The following is a 26,381-nucleotide window of genomic DNA, read 5'->3' as shown; positions in this document are numbered from 1 at the left end:
ACTCATTGTAAGTAGTGTTACTGAAAAACCTGTTATAGAGAATTCCTACCTGATATTCATGCCCACCACTTGTTCTTGCTAGAAGGATATAGCACTGGTATCCTTTTCTTCTAATTTGATTATTCAATTATGAACCTGTGAATAGTCTTGTTGGCATCAATGGAATAATTCAGTACTTAAAGTTGAGCAGGTATATAAGTGCTTTGCTGACACAGGTGATGGTTCATTACAATCTTCTGCAGGTAGGGGCTGAGGATTTAGATCTAACTTCATATCTCAGCAGAGGTGGTTGGTGTCTTCCTATGGTGTGGTAGAATTGTATCCTAGAGCTCTTTGCAGTTTTGCTTTGTGTGTTTTAAGATTGTATCTTAAAAAAATTACTTCTGGCTTAATATCCAAACAATACAAAGGGCCAAATCCTAAGCATATGTATTCAGATAGATAATTCTTATAATCAGGGTCATCCTTAGGATTGATGGGGCTCTATACAGTACTATTAAACTGGTGCCTCTGTATCTGATGGCATCCGGGGGGCGAGGAGAAATTTTTTTAAGAAGTTTTATAAGTGTCAACAACTCAATGAAATAAAACAGACTTTAAAAATAAACTTCCAACTTCTCCCCGTCCCTCCTGGAGCCTTCCCAAAAGCTGCAAATCAGCTGTTTATTGCACTCCAGAAGTGCTGGGAGGGCATGGATGCTCCAGCCCCAAAGCACACACAGAACCAGCACCTATGGTTTCCACTAACGCTCTCAGAGATTATGATGAATCACAAGAGAGTGCTTTACTAGTGCTCAACTACAAAATGAGGAATAACTGGCTAGGTAGAAGTAATGCAGAAAAGGATGTGGGAGTTAGATTGGTCACACATTGAATATGAAGCCATGTGATGCAGATGCAAAAAGGCTAATATTCTGGGTTGTATCAACAGGAGTGTCATATGTAGGACACAGGAAGCAATTTTTTTTCTCTCTACTTGGCAGTACAGAGGTCTCAACTGGCATATTAGGTCCAGTTTTTGGAAGCTACATTTTAAGAAAGACGTGGACAAATTAGAGAGAGTTCAGAAGAGATGAACAAAAGTAATGAAAAGATTAGAGAACATGACTTATGAGGAAAGGGTAAAATACACAGGTATGTTTAGTCTTGAGTAAAGAAGACTAAGGGTGGACCTGATACCAGTTTTCAAATATGTTAAGGGATGTTATAAAGAAGATGATAGAAGAACAAGAAATAAGGAGCTTAATCGGCAACAAATGAGATTATGTTAGATATTAAAAAAAGGTTTTTAACAATAGAAATAAGCTCTGGAATATACTTCCTGGGGAACAGAATCCCTGTCTCTTCAGGGCTACGTCTAGACTGCGGAGTTTTATCAGGAAAACTTGTGTACCTTTTTCCAATTGTTTTTTTGGAAAAGGCTTTCCTGAAATTTGGCCCATCTACACTGGGCCAAATTTTGGAAAAAGCTCCTCTTGTGGAAGAGCCCTTCTTCCTCGTGAAATGAAAAATACAGGGGCTTCCGAGAGAGCATGTCTGCTCTTTCACAAAAAATATCAGCGTTTTTCTGGGATACCAGAGGTATCCCAGAAAAACTCCGTAGTCTAGATATAGCCCAGGTGTTTAAGAAAAGGATGGACAAACTCTTGCCAGGAATGTCTACGTTTATAAGTATTGGCTCAGTGCAGGGGATGGACTAGAGCAGTGTTGCTTAAACTATGTTCTGTGGAACACTGGTGTTCTGTGAACAACTCGCAGCTGTTCCATGACCTCTTCTTTGTTTTTGTTATGTCTTTGTTTTTATCTTTTTTTTGTCTGACAACCATTTTTTTAAAAGAACATTTTCATAGGTGTTCCACGTAAAAAATATTATTGTTTTGTGTTCCGTGGTCTCAAAAAGTTTAAGAAACACTGGACTAGAGGATCTCAGAAGGTCCCTTCCAAATCTATGTTTCTGTGCAGGTGAGGCTCCTCTAGTTTACTGCCAGAGATACACACTCCACAGACGTCCTCTCCTGAAGAAGGCAGTTGTTCATTGGTCAGTTGTTCATAGGTCTGCCAGCAAGAGCTCAATCCTTTCATCTGTCTTGTTTGGACCTGTCCTCATGGACTCTCATATGGCAAGTCACTCCCAAATAGTCATCTGTCGTGGCTGCTGTTTGCTAGAAACAGGTTGGTTTTCAGCTTTTCATCACAGTTGCAAATCTGTTTGGCCCTCTCTTTGCAGTCAGATTTCAGTCTGCTGCCTCCAGCTAACTGCTCCATACCTCCTCTGCCTTCCCGTGATCTTTGGTGGCAGCCCCCTTCCCTAATTTGGATGGATTATGGTGCCGTCTATGGGTTGGATGTTGCATTAGAGAGAAATATAGTGTCCAGTAGTGAGCCAGCATGTTCATTGCAATTCAAAAAGGATATGGAGTGATTCCTGCACCTGCAAGAAATGCATTTTCCTCTTCCTTTTACTCATGACCAACTTTTCACAGATCCCAAATTATCTTCTGTCCTGCGCAGACAGCAGGATGCTACCGCATCCCTGAGAAACAAGTAATCCATGCCCAAATGTCTAATTGAAGCATAAATTAAACAGAGAAACAAGGCAAACGACACTCATTGTAGGGTACATCCTGAGTAAAATGACAAAGGAACTTTAACAACAGTCCATCTCAGAACAGATATAATCCATGAATTGCAACACACACGCTTGCCACACACGTGCGCACACATACATACACTCTCTTAAAGTTTTAAATGAAGAGTAAGAGTAAAATTTTCAGCCTTGATGTAAAAGACACCAGGAATGAGAAATGCAAAATAATTATTTTTTATTGAATACGCAATACCTTTTGACTATCTCCTACCCAGCAGTGAGTACCACTGATGTCAATGAGTCTTCATACAAAGATGGAAGTTCGTCTGCATCAATCAGATTACAGGATTGGGGACCAACCTTCAGCATTTTAAAAGATAAATTACCCAAATTCCTTCCCCACCCACCAAACTGATGGACAATTCAATTGTGAGAATCTTATGAGCAAGAGATGTATCAATATTATGGAAAAAAATAACCCTGTATTATCTGAACTGAGAATTAGTGAAGCAATGACTGGATTAAGCATAGTCAGCTTTAGCACATGTAAATCAAAATTACTATACTGCCCCACCTCCCTTTCAGAATGTAAATCTTTTGGGTATTGGATAATGACAGGTTAGAAGGTATGAAGTTTGTCTCTCAGGCTTTCATCTTTAGTACAGTTTAACATATAAAAAACTACTTTATAATTGTGTAAACATTGGTGATAAACAGATCAAACACATGAGGACTACATTTTGGAATTATTCCATGTCACAAAGACATGTTTTCCTCAAGTCTTTATGCAGGGGAATAATTTTTAACTTGATATAAAAGTTATTTTTGCATCTCATACACCCCTGACAGTTCTGATCCTCCTTTTCTTTGTACTTTAATTTCCTTTTCTTTTTAAATGGGGGAAAACAGAATTCCATTGCAGAAGCATCTGTCTGTTGTAGTGGAGTCCCTAAAATATAAAATCCTTTATGTGGTATATCATGGAATTCAAATGGAGAATACACATGTAAAAACATGTAATACACTCAGAAGCTGATGGTGTCAAGAGATGGATACAATTTCATGGAATCATTTATTGTGGAGTTGTATTTGCAACTAGTAGAAAGGCTTTTGTATGTAGTTCTCCTGAAGATTTTACTGTGCTTTCTCCAAACAGTAGAGCAGTGGGATCAAGTTTTGGGTACATAAAATTCCATGCACAAAATCTTTATTATTGCAACATTAGGGCTGAGACCTAATTAAAGTCAGAAAAAGCAAAGTTAAGGCCAAAATTTTAACTTGGTCTCCCTATTTTTGTGTCTCTTTATTATGACCTCTTTATAACAGTACACCTACTTTGTAAAATAATACATATTGGAAGTAGTTAAGGTATCCTGACAGTTTAGCTCAGATCAGAGACATTAGTGTTCTTATAGCATGTTGTAACAGTTTAGGAAGCCTGTACAATCTTTTTTGGATTTACTAAATACCCGAGAAAGGTGATGTGTTGGCCTTGTGAATCCTATGAAGTTGCTACCATACACACAAACTGACCTTAGTAAATCCATAACTTTCGCCATCTTTGAAAACTAGCCAAAGGCAGTAGTCCTTATCAAGACCACTAGAATAAAAGAACAATTGATTTTTCTAGATCAAGCCATATTGGAATTCTGAGCCCCAAAAGGAGAAATTTAAAAACACTTGCAAGAAGTGAAAGCTTTTTCTTTCCAATTTCTCCAAACTGATTCTGTGATTAGACTTTATGGAAATGTTTAGGCTACTCTGACATGTGTTACTATGATTGGAAGATTAGAGTAGGTGGTGTTAGTCTTCTTTACAATGGGAAGCTGCCTCAGCCATAAACCTGAAGGCACTAACTTGTCTCCATAATGCTTCTGAGAATACAATGTCAATTAATTGCTGAACCGATTTTATTTTTTCATGGCTTACTTCTTAGATTCATTAACAACTTGTCTCAGTCTTATAAGCTCATCTGCATAGGCAAGACATTTATGCTTGTGTAGAGTCCTGCTAAAGTTGGTGGGGCTCCATACAAGCATGGCAGTTCATCTATATGGATCAGATTGCAGAATTGGGGCTCAACTTTTTGTATTTTAAATTATGTGTGTTCCAGACCCCTGTCTGGAAAGCGTGCGTCTTCTCTTTATAGATGTAGGACTCAAACTGGCTAACCCAGTTTTTCTTAAGCATTCCAAAAAAATTTAACTTCAAAGCTAAGACCAAGCATGGACAATTTCAACCCCAAATGAATTACTTGACAAAGTTATGAGCAATCTGAAAAGGTAGGGTATTATACCAGTAATAAAAGCCAGAACCCAGACATCATGTGTTTTTTACTTTAACTAGTCATATGTGCGCGCGCGCGCACACACACACACACACACACACTCATAAATAATTATTGAATCAAATAGAAACAGATTAACTACAACACTTGATTAAATTGGAAGCTATTTTCCCCTTTTTGATATTTTTTAATAAGCCTGTCCTTTACTGAACCATATAAAGTTAAAGGGGAAACCCCGTAATGGAAGCAAGTCTTATACTATATTTATAACATCATAAAACTTGTGTTTTATATTTAGCTCTTAAATTCATGTACTATGGACTATAAAACTTCACATACAGGACAATATTATATACCACTGAAGACCTAGTTTATGAATGGACTTCTCTTTACGGGCTTATGATCAACAGGGATGTATAAAACTTGATGGAAACTATGTCTGCTGGTCTCAATTAGTCATTGATATGTTCTTTTCTATTATATTATTTAAGACAGGGGAGAGCACTTTAAGTGCTTCAACCCATTTAACCTTAATTGCTTGGTTTTAATAGATGTTAATACTAAAAGAACCAAATTATATCATGAATTAGGCATTATTAAAAGTTCTTCTTTGTAATCAGAAACCGCCTCAGATGAAAACTATAATCCTTTCTTAAGTGGTTTGTTTAAAAAGCTGAAGCCCTTTTGAAAATAGCTATTTGGACTGAACATGGTTAATCATTTCTCGAGATATGTTGCACATAATGTCTTCATGTGGTTTTGTTCCACTTCTTGGCTGTCAATGTTTGTTCTCGGGAGTGAGGAATACTTTCTCTGCAGTACTTTCAAAGAATATTGCTGCTTTCTGTTTTTGAAATCTTCTAGTGACAAATCATGAAATTAACATGTGAATTAATATAAATGTTAGCTTTCTACATTTTTATATCTCCACGTGGATGCAAGTTTTTTGTTGACACATTGTAAATCATTAATGCTACTAGACAAAGTAGTAGTATCTCAGTTTTAATGTGCATTACTCTTACTTTGAATTACTCTTACTTATACCAGCTGTGAGTAATCTTCTTGCATAAACCAAGTGTAGATCCACTGCCTTTTGCACTGAATCTAATAGACAGCCATGTGCTTTTAAGTATCTGCTGAAAGTCATTTGTATTAGTTATGCAAATGTGCAAAACTTCTAGAGTGGGAGTCCCATCTGCTTAGTTATTAAATATTTGGAACACATTTTAAGCTTTCTTATAACTTGATGTTTAATGTCTAGCTTGTTTGTTATGGTCTATAAGTAGTGGATATATAACAATGGTTAAATTGTAGTGAGTACACATAGACAAGATCAAGGTGTTGTAAACTGTAGTTCAGATGTGAAGTGTTCTGGTTTGGACTTCCATCTTACACTGATATATATGCTGTTTAATATTAAAAATATTGTTAGAATGTGAGATGGAAAAGTAATATAGTTGCATACAGAAGTGATACAGAGCACATCTTCCTATGAAACCAACTGCTTCTCAACTGCCTCATTGTTCATGCTCCTGTGCAAGTGACATAAAAGAGAACAAGCTTTTATATATGTTCAGTGACCTAAGAGAATTCTTAAAATATGAAAACAAGTAACCTTGTAATCCTATCCCTTGTCAATCTCCCCTTCAGCAGTTGTTACCATGTTATTGGTTGTCATCTCTTCCTGTGTTGTGTTGGGCAAGAAACTGACATTAAATGGATAAATTTTTCAAAAACATTTGTCACATTTTCAAAAGTGACTTAGCCTAAATCTCATTGACTTCCAAAGAGATTTGGGCTCTACTGTACTTCAATTATTTTTTAAAGTAGGGCTCAAACTCCTATATCTCTCAGGAGCTCTTCAAAATTTTACCCATTGTGTCCCTGTAATGTTTTTGTATTACCTACATGAAAGCAAATGCTGTCCTCAGTTTTATACTGTGAGGGTGCATCTACACAACAGTTATTTCTCAATAATTGACGTTATTTCAAAATAACAATAGGAGCATCTACAGAGCAATTCTGTTCTTTTGAAATAAGCTAGCCATTATTTTGAAATTATTTCAAAATCTGTAAACCTCATTCCACGAGGAATAAGGCCTGTTCAAAATAGCTATTTTGGAATAGCAGTGGTATGGATGCTCCACTGCTGCTATTTTGAAATAGCTCCTCCCCCGGGCCATTCAAAGTAATTACTCCCCAGTGCCTCCTGGGGCTCTAAATCAAGGTAGCACGTCCACATTAGGGAAGCCTGCCTCCGACTAATTTTGAGGCTTCTGTGTAGAGTAGATGCGCTATTTCAAAATAAGCTATTTTGGAAAAAAAATGACAAAATAGCTTATTTCAAAATTAGTGTGCTGTGTAGATGTATTCCTACTGACCAAGTTATGATGGCTATGATGAATCACCACGAGTGGTGCAATATTTTCCCTTCCCTAAACTGGGCACACCATTAGCAGTGCAATGCCAGTGTTACTGTGAGCCTCAATCCTGACTCCCTTTCGCTGTGTGTATAGGATATTGCTCAGTAAAATATCAGCAGAATGGTCAGGGTTCAAAGATACTAGCACATGATGATTACACCTGCTCATACCAAGTCTCATCCCAGAAATCTGCAGTGTGTGAAATCCTGCCCTGTTGAAATTAGTAGGAGTTTCATAAAAGGCTTTAAGGGGATCAGGATTTTAACCCATAGGTTTTGAAAAACAAGAGCAGAGCACAACAGTTTTACACTACTGTATGTCATTATGTCCTTCTGACTGCTTTTCTGCTTACACATGTTGGATTTGGACCATGGAGTTTAACCCAAAATTGTCATATAAATCTACTTATTGAAATAGTGTTTAACTCTGAATACTCACATATGGGCTGAGCACCTACAAACATGCATGAAAACAGAGCAAGTATATGTGTAAATAGGTAACTGAACATGCAGCTAGCCTTTTTCAAAAAGGTTTGCTTATTGTTTTTTAAATATAAGTAAATTGAGCTTTTAAACAATATTCAGATTATGGTGTGTTGCTTATCTATACATAGCATATTAAAATTGCTAATAGAAAGCATTCTGTGGTAAGTAATCTAAACAAGATAACAATGAGCAACTCTGTAGGACTAAATCATAATGCTCATATTAGACCATCCACATCTGACATGGTGAAATGCAGTAAAAAATTAGGGGTGGAAATACTGGTCTGTCATTTCAGATGCAGTGTTGTCTGTACTGTAAGTAAGATATGGGAATTATTTTGTTCTTTAAATTCTTCATATGCAACCCTAATTAGGAAACAAATTGAATCATACAATTTAACAAGTGACATTTCCCCTAATTACAAATACAAGTTCTCCTCTCCTCGTAGTTTTCATGTCCATCCCCAAACACAAACATGACTATGGCTCATAGTGGATAATACCCAATTGTATTTTCAACAGTGATTATTTTTGATGGTGGATTTTTTTTTTCAGATGACTCAATTCTATGGGCTTCCTTAGTTAAAAATGTAGTCTGGGAAACCTTCCCTCTGAACCTTCTTCCCTCAGCCCATGTGTGCTTGGAGAAGGGAGGAAGCTTGCAGTCTGCTTCAGTAAGTTGCTTTCTCCAGTTTCCTGACACTGGCTACTGCTCTGTCTGTTCTCTAGGCACCCTCACTGCCCAGACTGTGCTGGAAGTTCTCACTGTTCTCTGACTGCTGGTCACACTTTAGCTCTGTCTCCCTAATTGCCTCTCACCTGCTTAGCTGAATAGAATAGTGAATGGAAAACATGGTCTGTAATTCAGTGAACTCCCCCTTGTGGGGAGCAGTGCAGAACAAGAAGCAGCTACAGGCAGGTCCCAGTAGGCAGGAGCAGTGTTTTCTTTAAGGTATGGAGAGCTTGTATTGAAAAAACATGTTGCTTTTTATTTAAATGTTACACAGTTCTAACAGAACAGCAGTCACAACCAATTTTAAATGCCGCTTGAAGCTCCCTGCAGGCCAGAGCCTGGCCTTCCAAAATGGAGAATGACCTTTAATCTCTGCAGCTGCTTGTATGTCCTTAACAGCCAGGAAGGCAAAATAACAACTGCCAAGCACTTGACTGTGGTGAATTATACAACAAAAGTGCTGAATTCTATAGTACCTTGGGGAAAATGCCAAATTCCATGGTTGCACAAATGCATTATAGGGTTGCAAGGTGTCTGGTATTTTCTTCTCCTGTCCAGTAAAAAAAAATCAGAAAATACCGGACACCTAAAATGTCCAATATTTTCTGATTTTTTTTTTTCCCCCAGTCAGAAGGGGAAAATGCTGGGCACCTGGCAACCCTACAAACACTCGGCACCTGGACTCCCTGGCCCCCCCCCCTCTCCCTCGGCTCCCAACACCCCCAGTCCCCTGGCCTCAGCCCCTATGCTTACCTGGTTCTGCAAGGCTGCTGGCACAAAATGGCTGCCGACCAAGGGGAAGTGGGTCTTAGTGCTCAACCGCTCCCCTGTTTCTATCCCTGATCTCTCTGTCAAAGGAGACATGCTGTTTTAATGCTTTTTTTTTTTTCTCTCAACAGTTTTGGTCTCTTCCTTCCCCCCCCCCCCCCCCTTGTTTTTTTCCCTTCAACAGATTTTTTTCCTGGGTTTTTTTTGGGGGGGAGGGGTGTTCAGTATTTTTGTTTCAGCCATCTGGCAACCCTAGAAGTCAATGGCTCCGCTAGTGAAAGGACTAAGGTAGTTTATCAGAGTATTGGTATTGGCTCGGATTTTTGAGGTTTTCTTTGCAATTGTAAGAATTACTAATGCTGTGTTAATTTTAAAATGAAAGTTGAGAATCTGAAGCACATTTCTAAAGAAAGGGGTAAATTCTGCAGTAAACACCTTTATCCAGTAGAAAATACAGGGAAATTTACTAAGTAGAATGTAAAATTACCAAAATTGGAATTTGGTCAATTTTTCAGGATTGATTTCCTAGTCTTGCCAAAACTACAGTGAGATCTTTAATGAGCACAAGCATTGAAACGTCCCTTCTCCATCCCTATAGATAACTAATTTGGTCTTTATGTACAGTAATACTTACACACACTTCTTCAATACAACATTTAAAGGGTTAAAATGGTTGACTGTCTACAGTTGCTATCCTAGTCTGAGTAAGCCCTTCTCTAATTTAGAAGTTAACTGTGGCAATAATGGTGGTACAGTAATTCAGAAATAAATACATACTTTGCTTATTTGCGTGTTTGCTTCCAGACTCTTCTCCCACTTAAGAGCAATTTAGTAAATGTATTATTGCTTCCTGTGTTTGGAATTAACTAAAAGATCTTGCCATTTCAATACAGCCAAAAACATGCTTTTCTCTGCTTTGCAAGCCGGATTATGGAAGGCTTTCCTTACTTAAAGATTCCAGATCTATATGAATGTATTCAGCTAGTCAGCCTACATTTAAGACTTTTGCAGCTGTGAACTAGTAGGACAACAACTGAGAGAGATGGGTTTTTATCTGAGATATGGATATGTAGGATTTTGTTCGGCATATAGTGATGATGATAGGCAGTTGGGTGAACTATAAATTTGCCAGGACTGTAATGCCACAGATGACCCAAATACCACAGATGACCCATGTGTTTCTTGGGTCATATGGATATTGGGCCTGGTACTAGCAGAGAACACATCTGCTTTGGCCCATAATGCACTATTAAATGGGTTGTTATTACAGTAAGATCTTGTCATGATACCAGTACAAATAGCATTAATGTGTTTTGTATATTTAACCAACAACATAGATCATAATGTATCATTCATGGCTTTGGGTGGATCACCAGGAAATTTAAGAAGTACTAATCTGCCAGCGACTGGAGCATGAAATACTCTGTATGCAGGAATTACCCAATTTACAGTGTGTGATCAGCCACTGGTTCTTTATTATAGAAATGCAGAAGAAACTGCAACTTTATGTGTTTCCCCACACAGGCCAGGGAAGGTAGGTTGCTGTTTTGTATGCCAGAATTCCATCTGACTCTAGGTTAGTATAGTTAGTGAGTTATACACGTATCAGTTGGCTGGTCGCATAATCTTATCCATCATCTTCTTTTTGGGGGAGAGAAGACCCCAAATCTTTTATATTTTTGTGGATTTTGAATATGTGAGTATTCTTTCAGCTAGATGCCCCAGTTTCCAGAATCCATGCACATCACATGGGGAATTAAGAAGCACCAAAATAGGCTCTCATTAATCTTCCAGGGGTTTCCTGGATTAGACATAGAATCAACCATTTCCCCTTAAATTAAAAGAGGGAATTGTGGTGGAAGTGGTTGTGATTTAGCAGTGGTGGGAGAAGTACTGTCAGATGTCATGTTTCACATCCATAATGACTTGTGAACAGGAAGTCTCTCTGTTTGAGCTTGCCTGGTGCTGCAGTTACTAAATAAAGACAGACTCTAAAACTGTTCTGTGCTCTGCAGGTATCCATCTTTATTTTGATATCTCACTTGCAGTTCAAAGAATTTGTAGCCAATCTGTTTAAATATCAATTAGGAAAAAATGTCAAACCATGGACAAATCCCAATTAGGGGTTCAAGATGTCTTGTGCAGAATAACAACAATTTTAGTTTGATCTAGCAAAGTTTGATATGAACACTGAATAGGCCTAGAACGTACAAGAATTTCAGGTGAAATTGTATATATCTATTTTTATGCATGTGTCTCATGTTGCATTATGTTTGCCCCACAATGCACACAGTATTATGAGTCCCTTTTTGTGTTGTATCCACCCAGGACGTGAGTGTTGTAAGTTACCCTAGCTTGTGATCTTGGCTCTTTATCTCATGCTGAAGAGATTCATGCTTTTAGTAGGGCTGTCTGGAAAACAATCATTCCGGTTTGTGAAAATTTTTGAATTTCTGACATTTTGCTTTTGTTCCTCCATTGGAATGAAAACTAGACCTTTGAAAAATATTCACCAAAAACAGAGCAAGAGAAAGGAGACACTCTGACAGAATAGGCAATCAAACCTGAATCCTTCAGTCACATGCCAGGGTGTATGCCTCTCTTGATTTAACTAGCTTCAGGGGGTAGCAGAGTTAGTCTGTACAGGATAAACTTAAAAAACAACAAATGGTTTGGTATCCTTTGATCCTTATCTGCTTCTTTTAACTATCCAATCTTTAGGTGCTTACTGATTTCCAGTTCTGCCTATTTGGTTTTCCCTCTGCTCCTTAATTCCTCCCCCCTTCAATTCCCCCCCCCCCTTTCCTCCTCTCCCTTCTCCCCTATTTATTTTGGGTCTGCACATCCTAAACTCAAAACTTCAGTCACCTGAAGAAGTGGGCTGTGCCCATGAAAGCTCATGATACCATCTACATGTTTTGTTAGTCTATAAAGTGCTTCCAGACCATTTGTTGTTTTTTAAGTTTATCTTGCTTTAACTAGAAATTCCATCCTGGACCTGAGAAATAATTTTGATAGATGAGCAACTTCCAGTGAAAAATATTTTAATAAAAATTTCCAACCAGCTCTAGCTTTTAGCATTGGAGGAGTGCCTCTGTCCAGTCCCCACTCTGATGGCTACACAGTGGCCATCACACGTACACAACACTCATTGCCACTAATGGCATTCACCCTCTGTGGTGAGAACTATACTTCATTGTATTTTTAACAATCATACTAGTGATTTTTTTTTTTTAAAGAAAATAAATGGGCATTGAAGACAAAACTCCAAATAAAATCCTACCATTTGTGCCATGGTAATGTCATGAGCAATCAAGCACTCAATCTTGGACTTTCCTCTGTGTTAAGGATAGACAATTTCATTTACTTGATATCTGCTCACTTTCTGTTCCAGGAGTTTCAAACATGCAGCCCACAGAGGGGATTTGTGTGGCCTGCGGGTGATGCAGCATCTTCACTTTCATGACTTGCCAAACATGTACCAAGTATAAACCGAGGCCATAATGTCTGCCTGGGTCTGCCAACTGCTTCAACTAATGACTCAGATGGGTGAACTCTCTTAGAAGGGACTAAAACAAGGGTAGGCAATAAGCAATCCATGGGCCGGACGTGGTTCACCAGGGTTATCCCCTGCGGAACTGTGGCCAGCCACCAAGCCGCTTATTGCCCACCCTTGGACTAAAAGGACCATTTAGTTTTACTCCCTGCGAGATGCAGGATTTGTTGTTTCTAAACTATTCAAGACAGATGGCTGTCCAGTGTTCTTTGGAAAACCTCCTCTGAAGGAGCTTCCACAACCTCCCCAAACAATCTGTACCATTGTCCTACCATTTTTACTGTTAGATTGAGATCAGATCTCAGCAAAAACTTCCTGCTGTCCTGTAGTTTGAACCCACTGCCTCTTGTCCGGCTCTCTGTGGCAAGAAAGAACAACTTTTCTCCATCTTTTTTATGGCAGCTTTTCAAGTATCTGAAACCGCTATCAAGTCTCCCCCCTGAATCTCTTCTCTTCTAATCTAAACCTACCCAATCCTTCAGCCTTTGCTTGTAGGGTTTGCATTCCATCCCTCTGGTCATCTTATTTCACTTGCCTCAGGGTTCTTCCCCTTTTCTCCACATTCTATCTATACATTGATGACCAACATTGGAAACAATATGCCAGCTGAGGCCCAGCCAGGACTGAGTGGAGTGCTACTATCAGTTCAAGTGACTAGCATCATTCTGTATTTGTGCATCTGATTTTTCTTTCCCTAAGTGTAGCACCTTGCATTTGTCTTTGTTGTTGACTCTAGCACTGTGTTCTCCCTCTGAATTTTAGCTCTGTCCTCCAAATCGGGGGTGGGCCCAAGGGCAATAAGTGGCCATGATTTCGGCAGAGATGGTAACTAGCCACCTACCAGTGGCTAAATCCTAGTGAACTCCATTCAGTTTGTCCCTACTCTAAAGTATTGGCAACCTCCTCTAGCTTTGTGATCTCTGCAAATTTTATCACCCAGGTCATTAATAAAGCTATTAAACAAACAATATCAGGCCCAGAACAGATCCCTGTGGAACCCCACTTGAGACTTCCCTCAAATCTGATGTTATTCCATTAATAGTTACTCATTGTCTGTGGTTGTTTAACCAGTAGTATATCCACTTAATGGTAGTACCACGTTTCTCCATCTTACTAAACAGAATGTCATGTGGGATTGTCAAAAGCCTGCCTATAACCTGGGCATATTATCCACTGCATTCTCCTATCCACCAAACCAGTTACTCTGTTGAAGACGGAAATAGCTGGTTTGGCAGGATTTGTTCTTAGTAAATTCATTGTCTCTTCATCCTCCAAGTATTCACCAACTGAATTTTGGTGAATTCAAACTCCTAGTGAACAACTCGCTGCTCTGCAGCCCCTGCCTCTGGGGCCCCTCCCACTCCTGGGCTCGGGTAGCATCCCCCACGTCAAGGCAGCATCATGCACAGAAGCCAATGCAGTGCTGGGTGCAGGGAGAAGAGACGATCCTGGGGAGAGGAGAAGGGGGGTTTCTGGGCAGACTGAGCCTGGTTCCAGAGACCCGCAGAGTCAATTGTCAAGGCATGGGTGTGGCTTGGCAGTGTGCTGCAGCCCAGCACCGGTCCACGGACCAGCAGTTGGGAACTACCGTATAAGACACTTCACACTCTGCTGGTATGCATGATCATTCTTGGTACTCTTTCTAAATCCACTGTGTTAATCCCAGCCTCAGACCAGAGATTAAACAAAATCTGGCTGGGGCTCTTGTAACCATGAAGCAATGCACCTTGCAAAGGATTTCTTCTGGTCAGCGTCCATTGCAAACACAGCATTCTCCAAAGACGTGTTTGCAGCTCAAAGGTCAGCATACAATGGAAGGGTTAAATGCTGATTGAATGTGCTGCTGCGCTACAAGGAAGGTTGTTTCCATTTCCCTGGAATCATTTGGCAATTCTTTGGATAGCTAAGACAAAGGAAGTTGGCTCATGGGTTTTGAGATACTTTCGGCAAACTCCCAAGACCTGAGAAGGAGGGGTGTGGCATCTACACTGCAAAACAATAGGACTTAACCCCTGAGTCCTCGCTTGACTCAAACTTGAACCTTTATCCTTAAAGGGTCCTAAGACTTTTGGTCCAAGTCCTGTCTGAGAGATTTGTGTCTAGACAAAAAGGGGGGGTTTGGCTCAAGTCAGAGTCCAGCATTATGTTACAGTGTACATATACTCTTAGGTACCATATTTAATACTGTCAAACTTAAACCTGGTATCAGAGCAAGTCCAATTGATGCTGTCTTCTGTTTGTTAGCGCTCTCAATACTTTCTGTATCTGAGAATGGGTATTATAGCAACAATGGGAAATGTTCTAAATATTTTCCTAGCACAGTTAAAGCTGCAGATTCTACCTCTGAGTTGAATTATGGTCAACCTCGCCAACACAAATTTTTAAGAATAATTTCATCAGAGGCTCATAATTCATATGTGTCCATTTGGATAAATTAACACAAGGCATACAGTGATTTACAGAATTCTGAACTTACCCAAATATCCAGGATATACTTCAGGTTTTTAAATTAAAGCATAAGGATATCAAAATCCACTGTAGAGGTGATATTTCAGCATAAGGGATAAAAACGACTTTTAGAATAAAGTCGCAGCCCCTAAGACACCCAACTTCAGGTATATTTTAGTCTGTTTTTTTTAATCTGGTTTTGATCAATCTTGATTTCAGTTCACTACTGTTTTGACAATACCAAAAATTAATAAACTGCAAACATGCATTAAGCAATGAATACTTTCTCCTGTATTCAAATGTTATATTCTTAGAGCAAATGCAAGTTGGAATTGTGAACTGGTCTTCCCTAATCCCTTATTTAAGTGAATGATAAAGGCAAATTCCAATATGTGTAGGGAGAGAGGAGTTGGCTCAGCTACAGAGTGTAAATGGTGTAAAAATTATGGTGGAAAAGCCACTTGCTTATAGCTGGCTGGCTAGCTAGAATGAAATTCAGTGCAATGACAATTTAGTCCTTAGTGCCTTAACTGAGATTCAGAAAAATTCCCATCATTTTGGGGATGTTGCCTTTGATTTTTGTTCCCATTTTTGTTTGTCTCTCTGCTTCATGTGCTTCAGGGCTAGAACTATAAAAACAAAATGGAAAGATGTATTTCTCTCAGTATTTCCACTCTGGCTAAAATGAGAAAGCAGTAGAAACTGAGCAAATCTGTTCAAATGAGATTTCCAGTCCAACTTCTTTGACCAAAGCAGTTCTCATGCATGTTTTGGATAATGGGACTTGGAAGCTCAGCACCTTTGTGTTTCCCTCAGGTGTATCTGCAGGGTCAATGATTGAAGAGTAATAACTCCAATATGAAAATGTTGGGCCAGCTTCTGATCTCAGTTATTCTGATATATTTTTCTGAAATCAATGGTGTTACTTCAGAATAAACACTAATGTAATGGAGATTAGAATAGAGGAGCCCAAATATTCACACCAGCCAGTTATTTTTATTCATTTTTTTCCTATGCAACTTCATTGGTCAGTAGCAATATCGCTAAGTCCTGGTCTACACTAAGGCTTTATTTCGAAATAGCCCCCCTTAGGTTGAATTTATAGGCAGAGCTGCCACACTACCAAGCCCATTATTTCGAAATAAGGGGCTGCTTATTTCAAAATTTGTACTCCTGCTTTTCTCGGGGAATAACACTAATTTTGAAATAGTTATTTTGAAATCGTGTTAGTGTGGATGCTCCAGTGCCACTATTTCAAAGTAACTACTCCCCAGAATAATTCAAACTAACTATTCCCCAGTGCTTCCTGGGGCTCAATGTCAAGGTAACACGTCCACATTTACAGAACCTGCCTTGGACTAATTTCAAGGCTTCCCATAGTGTGGACACGCTATTTCAATTTTGTAAAATTGGGAGTTAAGTCAAATTTAGTTATTTTGAAATAGTTTCTTAGTGTAGACATGCCCTAATGCTACCATACAGGCCCTTAATATGGTGATGTCTGCACTGAAGCAGTGTTACTGGATTTGCTTTCTAAGGTAGCTACTATTTTACTTGCAATACATAACTTATCAGTGCCTCTATCGTAGACACATACCTGGATTTTTAAAAGGAGCTGCTAGTAAGAAATGCAAACCCATACAGAACTTGCCTGGTTCATAACAAGTGCAAATTTTGTTGAAAAGTTTGCCTAAGTTCTCAAACTTCTTGATATAGCTTGGATATTTTTTTTGACAACCCCCCTCAACACTTCTCTCTGGTCCAGAGAGGGAATTTTTTGTCTTGACATAAAACCAAGCAAAGTGCTTATTTCATAAATTCTAAAGCCAGAAAATCTGTTTTGATCATTTAGTCTGATCTCTTATATAAAAGAGACTATGTATGTCACACAGTGATTCCTGCATCTTGCTCAACAACTTATGGATGGGTTCAAGTTTTCCAAGAGGGGTATGTGTATCCCTGGGGGTATTCTGAGGTCTTCCCAGGGTTCTCAGCTCCTCTATCTTAGTATTTCTCGACCTGAGGGTTGCGACCCAGGTTTAGTTGGAGGTCACAAGAGCACAGCTGGCCTTAGGAATTGTCGGACAAGGCAAGTACCTGGGGTCCCGTGCCATGGGGGATCCTACGAAGCTAAGGGTAGGTCTACACTGCAGAGTTTTTCCGAAAAAAGCCATTTTTCCTGAAAAACTACATTTATGTCCACATTGTAATTGCATTCTTTCGACAGAAAATTGAAAGAACTGAAAAGGTTTTCCTACAGCACTAAACCTGTTTCTACGAGGAAGAAGCCTTTTTCGGAAAGTGCCCTTTTGGAAAAAGGTTTGTGTGGACAGGAAAGAACAGGTTTTTTTGAAAGAAGAGGCCTCCAGGAAAACAGCACAGATGCCCTAGTGGCCACTCTGTCCATAGTAATCACAATTTAAATGCCAGATAGCGTCCAATCAATGTGGACACTAGCTTTCAAAAAAGCAGATCGCTTTTTCGATGCGCTTTTGTGTGTGGATGCTCTCTTTTGGAGGAAGTTTTTCCAGAAGATCTCTTCCCGAAAAGCTTCTTTCAAAAGAAGCCTGCAGTCTAGATGTAGCCTAAGGGTACATCTAGACTTCAGGCTTCTGTCGACAGATACTGTCAACAAAACTTCTGTCGATAAAGAGCGTCTAGACTACATTGAGTTCTGTCGACAAAGCAAGCTGCTTTGTCGACATGGTAGTGTAGACTCAAAGGACAGTTTACATGCAATAACACCTTCTGTCGACAGAAACTCTGTCGACAGAAGGCGTTATGCCTCATAAAATAAGGTTTACCAGCGTCGACAAAACTGAGTTCTGTCGACGTTATGTCGACAGAACTCAGCGGTAGTGTGGACGCAGGTATAGTTTTGTCGACAAAAGTCCACTTTTGTTGACAAAACCCTGTAGTCTAGACACACCCTAAGTAACATGCTTCAGTCCTAGGCAGCAGGGCTTGGGTTTCAGATAAGACTCACAAGTGAAAAACAGGCTCAAGTATCATACCAACATGTAAGTGCCATATAATTATAAAATAAATCAGTTGGAATATATTGTAAAAATAGAAAAAGTAAGCAATAATAAAAAAGCATTGATGTGCTATGGCACTTTTGTATTTTTATGTCTGATTTTGTATGCAAGTATTTTTTAAGTGAGGTGAAACTTGGTGTACACAAGACAAATCAGACTCCTGAAACAGGAGTCTTGTGTTTTGTGGTGGTGTCTTTGTTTAGAAAGGGGTCACAATGTTATCAAAGTTCCTGAATCATCCGACTGGACTTAACTCTGTGGAAAAAAAAAGGCCAAATATTAGCTTTATAGGTGGAATAAGACTTGACCAAAGAGAAGGTAAATGAAGCTACACACAGGGGCACTTTGAATTCTACAGTAGATAATATATATAGGTTTAATAGGGCTGACCATTAAATAGGCAAACTCCTAGTTTGAGTTCTGGTATATTCTGCTCACTAAAGAATCGTTGCTCTGCCTAATCACATTTAATACCTTACTTGGGCACTGCAGTTGCTTAGGATTGTGTTTATGAATAAACTTCCTGGGCACTGTTTTATTCCAAGTGCAACAACCAGCTATTTGGGGACCCAGGATGGAGTGGTTATAATGATGATGACTCTAACTGCTGATCTGCTGGCATTTCTGAAAGCACAATCAGAGATCAAAATGAGCGAAATCTCTGTGCTTTACTTCCTCTATACAGTTATTTAGACAATGATTTAAATTCACCAGTCTTTCTCCTTTTGTGTTTTACCTACAGTTCTGGAGATAGAAATGTCTATTACCCAGAATGATGAATTCCATTGAATAACTGTGAGTCCCTGAAAAAGACACCCCCCCTACCTGCAAAATGGGTAGAATTTATGGCACCAGTACTAATTTTATATAATTCTTCTTGTTCGTGGAAGTTAAATAGTCCTTTAGCTGTTTGGTGGTACTGAATAGTGTCACTCGAATACATTGAGATAAGAAAGCAAAAAAGATCTGTTTTTTTTTTTTAATTTTTCTGATTAGCTATCTATGGGACATACTAGTTATATTACTAACGCAATATAAATGAATGACACCTAAAATCTTCCTATGGACCTAAGCAATGTACAGACATACAATGACAGATTCTGCCCAAATTACTTAGATGCAAAATATACAAGATGGAGAGAGGATAAGAAAAACAAACTATAATTACACCCAATTTAAAGAAGAGGAACTGAGGCACAGAGATTAAATGACTTGCCCAGGGTCAGACAGGAGGTCTGTGACAGAGCCCGGAATGCCCCCCTTTCCCTCCCCCCGTTTTGGTAGATGGGGAAGGATATTGAATCAATGCCAGAAAATAGTACCATGAGGTAGCAAAGTATTTATGGATGCTTCATAATGTGCCATCTTGCCCACCTTTAACTCATTTCTGTGCTGTTTCAGTTTGAGGGGAATATAGTTAATCCTCAAGCCTCTCCTAAAAAGTGTGGGCATGAAACAGAATTGTTGCGATATTGCACCCACCACAAGGTGGCTGACATTCAGTCCTAGGTGATCCCTTAGGGTATGTCTACACTACAGCGTTATTTTGAACTAACTTATTTCAAATTAGTTAATTCGAAATAAGCTAATTCGAAATAATGCATCTAGACCCAAAAACTAATTTGAATTAGCATTTTGCTAATTCGAAATGCTCATCCACACTGATTGGATGCTGGGTCGCATTTAAAGGCAGCTGAAACCGGTTCCGGCGGGGCATCAGGTCAGTAGTTGCTTTGTGTGGCTGCTGTCTGAGGCTATCGGAGGCTCGTGCTTAAAGGGATCCCCCTGGACAGCTGGTTCTCAGCTTTTCCGCTTGCTTGCCTACCTCGCCGAGGGACAGCAAAGCGTTTTCCTCTCCGCCTGCCTGTGTCAGTGGTTCCCATTGGGGCCGCCGCCGCAGTTGGCACCATGTAGCCAGAGCTCGCCCTGGGCATGCTGCTCCAGTTTTTGGACTTGCTGCTGCAAGCCTGCCAGCAATGGCTGGAGGCTGCCTGGCACCATCTGGTGCACGTCAGCTCCCTGCCTTTCCCCCTGGCCTCCCTTGGGGCGTGGAGGAGCTACAGCAGCGCCCGGACGCCAGCGTGCCCCGCCGCATCTGGCGTCTGGACACCAGCAGCGACTGGTGGGACCGCATCATCCTGGAGTGCTGGAGAGGCCAACAGTGGAGCCAGAACTTCAGGATGAAAGACACCTTCCTGGAGCTCTGTGAGTGGCTCGCCCCTGCTCTGCGGCGATGGGACACTTGCATGAGGCCCGCCATCCCCCTCCAGAAGTGTGTGGCCATCGCCCTGTGGAAGCTCTCCACGCCAGACAGCTACCAATCCATCGGGAACCAGTTCGGCATGGGGAAATCCACTGTCGGAGCAGTGCTCATGCAGGTACGGCACTCACCAGCCACTGGGCCGGAGGGAAGGGGGACTGCAAGGAGGGGATGGGTCACCCCAGGGAAAACAGGGGGAGGAGGCAAAAGTGCCCCGCACAGGAGGGTTCGGTCTGTCCCGGCCATACTACACGCCACCCACAGCAGCCGGGATCACAGCGAGGGTTGCTTCCGGGAGTGGGGCGTGGGGCAGTGCCAGGAAACGAACACTCCCAGCCACCCGGGCACCCCAGTGATTTGCGATTTGGTGTGTCTCTCTGCAAGTGGTCAAGGCCATCAACTGGGTGCTGCTCTGCAGGGTGGTCCGTCTCGCCGACCCGGATGTGGTCATCCAGGGGTTCTGCGCCCTTGACTTCCCCAACTGCGGGGGGGGAGGGGCATCGACGGGACGCACATCCCCATCCATGTCCCAGAACACCAGGCCTCCCAGTACATCAACTGCAAGGGGTACTTCTCCGTCCTCCAGCAGGCCGTGTCTGACCACTGGGGCCAGTTCACGGACATTAATGTGGGCTGGACCGGCAAGGCACACGACCCCAGGATGTTCTGCAACTCTTCATTGTGCCAGAGGCAGCATGCTGGGAACTTCTTCCCCAACCGCCACATCAGGGTAGGGGATGTGGACATGCCTGTCTGCCTGGTGGGGGATGCGGCCTACCCCCTACAGCCCTGGATAACGAAGCTGTACACGGGGCACCTCAACCCCTCTTGGAAGGCCTTCAATGCCAGGCTCACCGGGGCCGCATTGTGGTCGAGGGGGCCTTTGGATGCCTGAAAGCCCAATTTAGATGCCTCCTCATCCGCCTCGACCTCGCTGAGCACAATATCCCTCCCGTGGTGGCAGCATGTTGTGTGCTGCACAATTTATGTGAGCGGAAGAGGGAGGCTTTCCTGCCAGCCTGGATGGCTGAGGCTGAGCGCGTGGTTGGCCAGTATGCGCAGCCCTGCACCGCCGCCGTCGGGGAGGCCCAGCAGGCGGCCGTCCAGATCCGAGAAGCCCTGCGGGAGAGCTTCCAGGTGAAGGAGGACTAAACTCTCCCTGCATGCCCCACTGGGGCCTTCTTGCACCCTCCCCTTCTTCCCCTTTCCCCTACCTAACCCCCCTTCCTAATGTAAAATAAAAACACCTGTTTTGCCAAAAAACCTCTCTTTATTGTACATAACTGGGGTGGGGGGAAGGAGGAATGAGGAGAGGGAGAGGAGAGGGGGAAACCTGGGAGGAGGAAGCCGGAAGGGGGTGGAAGGGGAGGAAGGAAAGGGAAAACTCAGGGTTCGGGGTCCTGCTGGCTCTCCTGTCTCTTGGCACTGCGAGTGCGGGGGCATCGGGGGAAGTGGGTGTGGAGTGTGGGGTAGGAGGGACGGGGGTGTGGAGGAAGTGGGAGGGGGAGTAGGGGTGGGGGGAGGAGGAGTGAGAGCTGGGGCAGCCGCAAGGGCTGGAGCAGGAGGAGGCAGGAACCTGTCCACCAGGGTCTGGAGGTGACCTCTGAGGGCATGGCTCTGCTCCTCCAGTGCCTCCAAGCTCTGCTGCCACGGCCGCAGGTCCTCCCGGACCCAGTGCTCCTGGATGCAGATCTGGTGCTCCAGTAGCCGCAGGTGCCGCCGCTGGTAGTCCTCCAGGTTCCTGGTGTGCCTGCTGGCCCGGGTGCGGGTGGCTGTTCTAGGCGAGGTGGTGCGCCCTGCAGTCCCAGGTGCTGCAGCTGTGGTGAAACAAGAGCAGCGGTCAGTTCTCCCTGGGGACACAGTGGGTGAAACCCAGCCCCCCTCTGCAAGGCGAGGTCAGCATGACACCGAGCTGCTACTCCATGGTTGGAAGGCCCAGGCGCACGGTCCCTAGGCTCCCTCTCCCCCCATCCCACCCCCATACACATAAGGGGAGCATGATGGCACTCACATGTGGAGCCCTCCCCGGTCTCAGACGCCACAGCCGATGTGCTCTGTAGGGTGCCTCGGGGGTCCTGGGCAGGCTCCTGGCTCTCAGCATCCTCCTACTCTTCCTCCATGTCAAGTACGGGGCCCTCTACCCTGGGGTCGACCACCACCCGGGGGGCATGGACTGCGTGAGCCCCCAGGATGTGGTCCAGGGCCTCATAATGAGGGCATGCCTCCAGGTCAGCGTCTGGCTGGGAGGCCCTGGAGTAGGCCTGCTGCAGGTCTTTAATCTTGCAGTGGACCTGCTCCTGGGTCCGCATGTGGCCTCTGGTGGCCAGGCTGGCAGCCATGCGGCTGTAGACGGCCGTGTTCCTGTGGCTAGTGCGGAGATCGTGGACGTTGGAGGCCTCCCCCCAAACCTCGATGAGGTCCACGATCTCCGCACTAGACCAGGTGGGCACCCACCTCTTGCGGCCCCGGGCAGGCTCCTGGGAGCCACCAGCCTGGTCCTGGGAAGAGGCGGAGGGCTGGTTGGGTGCTGGCAGGCTTGCAACTGGCACAAGCACTGTAGCCAGACCATGCCCCTTTAAGGGCTCCGGCGCCGGGAGGGGGCAGAAGAGTTTCCCTGGTTTGGCCCAGAGTGGCCACCAGGGCAACCTGGGAAGGGCTAACCTCCAACTAGTTTGAACTAGTGGCTACACAGCCCTTAATTTGAACTAGATGTTACTCCTTGTAGAATGAGGTTTATCTAGTTTGAATTAAGCGCTCCGCTATTTTGAATTAAATTCGAAATAGCAGTTTGCATGTGTAGCCCCTTTAAGTTAATTCCAACTAACGGCTATTAGTTCAAATTAACTTTGTAGTGTAGACATACCCTTACATATACATTCCATAATGCACTATGGGATCTCTGGGTAAAAGGCGTGATCTAAATGTATGATATAATTATTCAAATATATATATTCCATGTCACATCTTTAGCAGATGGAATATTTCTGTATGTTGACACACACAGCCCAAAATTAACAGAATTTTTGGAACAATCTTTAACTGAGTATTGCTTTCCCCTCCCTCTGTGTTTTAGACATTGATGAGTGCGAAAATGACTTCTACAATGGAGGTTGTGTCCATGAGTGCATCAACATTCCAGGCAACTACAGGTGTACATGCTATGATGGGTTCATGTTGGCCCATGACGGTCACAACTGTCTTGGTAAGTAATTAATGTGGTGAAGATGAATGACCCAGTTTGTGCATTTTACCTATTAAGAGGTGGTTAGCAAGCTATGTTTTCTCACTGACATCTTAGCTAGAACTATAATATATATAAAATTATCCAAACCTCACTGAAATTGACTGGAATCTTTCCATTGAGCTTTGGATCAGGCTCCTAATATGTTTATTGAGCCTGAGAATGACAAGCTTGGCTTCTCCTAGCCCTTAATCCATTCAAATCTAATTAGTCCTTCCCTAACACATATTCAAAAAGCCACTGCTACACTTGCTGAATGTTATTTTTTTCTTCAGAAAAGTTACCTGATTTCATTGCCCTCCCTTTTTCTTAGGAGAATTGTGTTCAATTCCTAGCATGCCATTGTAGCCGGGTATCAATATGTAGGGGTGTACATTAACAGGAACATATGGCTGGTCTTTCATATGATTAAAAAAATGAAACTTCTAGGAGACTAGAAGAGCTAATAAAAGTTAAGCAGTACTATTACTGGTAGACGCTTGGCCAGAGATTAACCCAGTTCTTGACAAGTTTGGTGAGAGTACAAGATTCCCATGGAGTAGAACATGCAATGGTATCATTATAACTGTTACCATGTTTAAATTGGAACTGGGCACAAGCTGCCAGATGTGCATGCAAGTTCACATCTGGATTTCAAACACCCCAAAGTTCAGGGGTGTTGGGTTCCAAGATTTTGGTTCATGCCCATTTCTGATATTCAAACAAGCTTGGGAATGAAGATGTGTATTCCTAAATGTTGTGAATTACAGATTTGTACATTTTACGTTTAGTGCCATTACATACATTTATGCCTGCTCCTGCAAGAACCCCCCATCCCTGCCTTCATTATTGATGTTTGGGCCGAATCCTAGTTTCCATGCTTCCTGCTTCCATTCAGTTGTGCATGTTACATGTATATTTGCACATGTATAACTTGCAATATTCTGACTCGTGCCGGTATTTAGCCTTAGATGGAGTTTACCACCCGCTTTGGGCTGCATTCCCAAGCAACCCGACTCCGAATATTCTGAGTTGCTCAAGAATCCCAGACATAAATTCCAATGCCCACACAGACCAAATGCCATTGTAGGGAAGAATTTGTAAAAGCCTATGGTAGATAGTAGGCACTGACTGGTACTGCTGACATTTTAGCCTGGTTAAACCTGAAAACTCTGTTATACAGTGAAAATTGGGAGCTCAGCTAATGAATAACAAATAATATTTTCCAGTAATGTCACTCTGCTCTCAGAGAGTCTGTGGAACAATTATAATTTCTGAGTAGGTGTTCCTTAATTTTGCACCTTCTTTTTGTTACATGGTTCATTTTCACACTGGAGTGATGTTTGTTCAGATGGATTGTACATCCAGCCTATTAATAGCTTTTTGACTTGAACTTCTCAATTTTGCCTGTCATTAAAAAACAAACAGAAATTTAAAAGGCTCCGAACAGACTAGTGTGTAAATATAGCACTAGACTTTCCCTCCATTCCCTCACAGGATTCTAAAAGTCTGTCAGTAAATTTAGGTGAAAGCTTTCTAGGCTAGATCCTACCCTCCTGGATTAATGTTTCAGCTAGAGATGGTCAAATTATTAATTGGATGAGAATATGGGTGTTTAGTCTATAAACACAGACATTTACTTCTGAAAAAATTATTCATACTAAATGTTCATGAAGAATATCTAATTAAATAGGGCACAAACATGTTCAAATAGCACAGTCAGTTGGCATACAAATGAATGTGCATTTTTGTGGGGTTATTGTTTTGTTCTGTTTGTTTTGCAGTATTCAACCAGTTTTAGTTTCAGCTCAGTTTCTGAGATGAACATACATTCATTAGATCAGTATGGTTTTTTTTTTATTCAGTTCAATAGGGTCCTTCCATAAGAGTTTCATTGACATCACTGGAAGTTGCATGTTTGGATACAAGGCAGAGGATACAATTTTTAATTGGAGACTTATCAACAGCGATTCCCTAAGCTACCCATGTGATTGCACTTGGCTTCCCTAGAACTACACTGACCAGAGGTTATAATTCAGTCACAGTTGAGAAGAAAGCTACATCAGAACCCCCATATCTCTTGCTTCCTACAGAGCCCTGCAAAATTCTGTACCATCCCTACTTGTCAAATTTCACATTCCTTTCTGAGCCTTCACTGCATCTCTGTGCAGTGAAGTCACTGCAGAAAAATTATTACAATCTCCTTCAGATGCAGCTAAACATGGAGTTTTCTCAATTAATTAGACAAGATGTGGTTGATGGGTTAAGAGTTTTCTCCTGTGTTCATATTTAAACATTTTCTTTCTTTCTAATGAAGTGAACTTTTTTTTGGATGAGTTTTCTTGGCTATGAATTGGTACTGGAAAATATCCAAATCTGTCCTCTGGGGAGCTCAACTCACTCTCTGTTTGACACTTTTATTGAGGAATTCCTCAAAAATAATGTGAAATGACACCATGGGGAATTCAAACTATGATGAGATCCTTGTCTTGCTAAAAATAACTGCTTTTAGTATTGCAGTCCCTTGAAATAGCAGTAGTTCTTTTTGAAAATTATTATTCTAAATTCTATTCAGTG

General features: G+C 41.8%; 1 protein-coding gene across 8 annotated transcripts in view; it reads left to right on the top strand.

Annotated features, from left to right (window-relative positions):
• The window catches only part of SCUBE1 (signal peptide, CUB domain and EGF like domain containing 1), a 294,385-nt gene that overhangs the window by 16,114 nt on the left and 251,890 nt on the right, over positions 1-26,381 (top strand). For all 8 annotated transcript variants that reach the window (XM_006127715.5, XM_006127713.5, XM_014575791.4 and 5 more), the window contains exon 3: positions 23,658-23,786. In XM_006127715.5, coding sequence (XP_006127777.3) covers positions 23,658-23,786 — 129 coding nt within the window. The remainder of the gene's footprint in view (positions 1-23,657; positions 23,787-26,381) is intronic.

Source organism: Pelodiscus sinensis, chromosome 1, assembly GCF_052426305.1.
Source record: "Pelodiscus sinensis isolate ZL-2025 chromosome 1, ASM5242630v1, whole genome shotgun sequence".
Lineage (NCBI taxonomy): Eukaryota > Metazoa > Chordata > Testudines > Trionychidae > Pelodiscus > Pelodiscus sinensis.
Note: the sequence above shows the minus strand (reverse complement) of the source record. Positions and strands in the feature narration are given on the sequence as shown.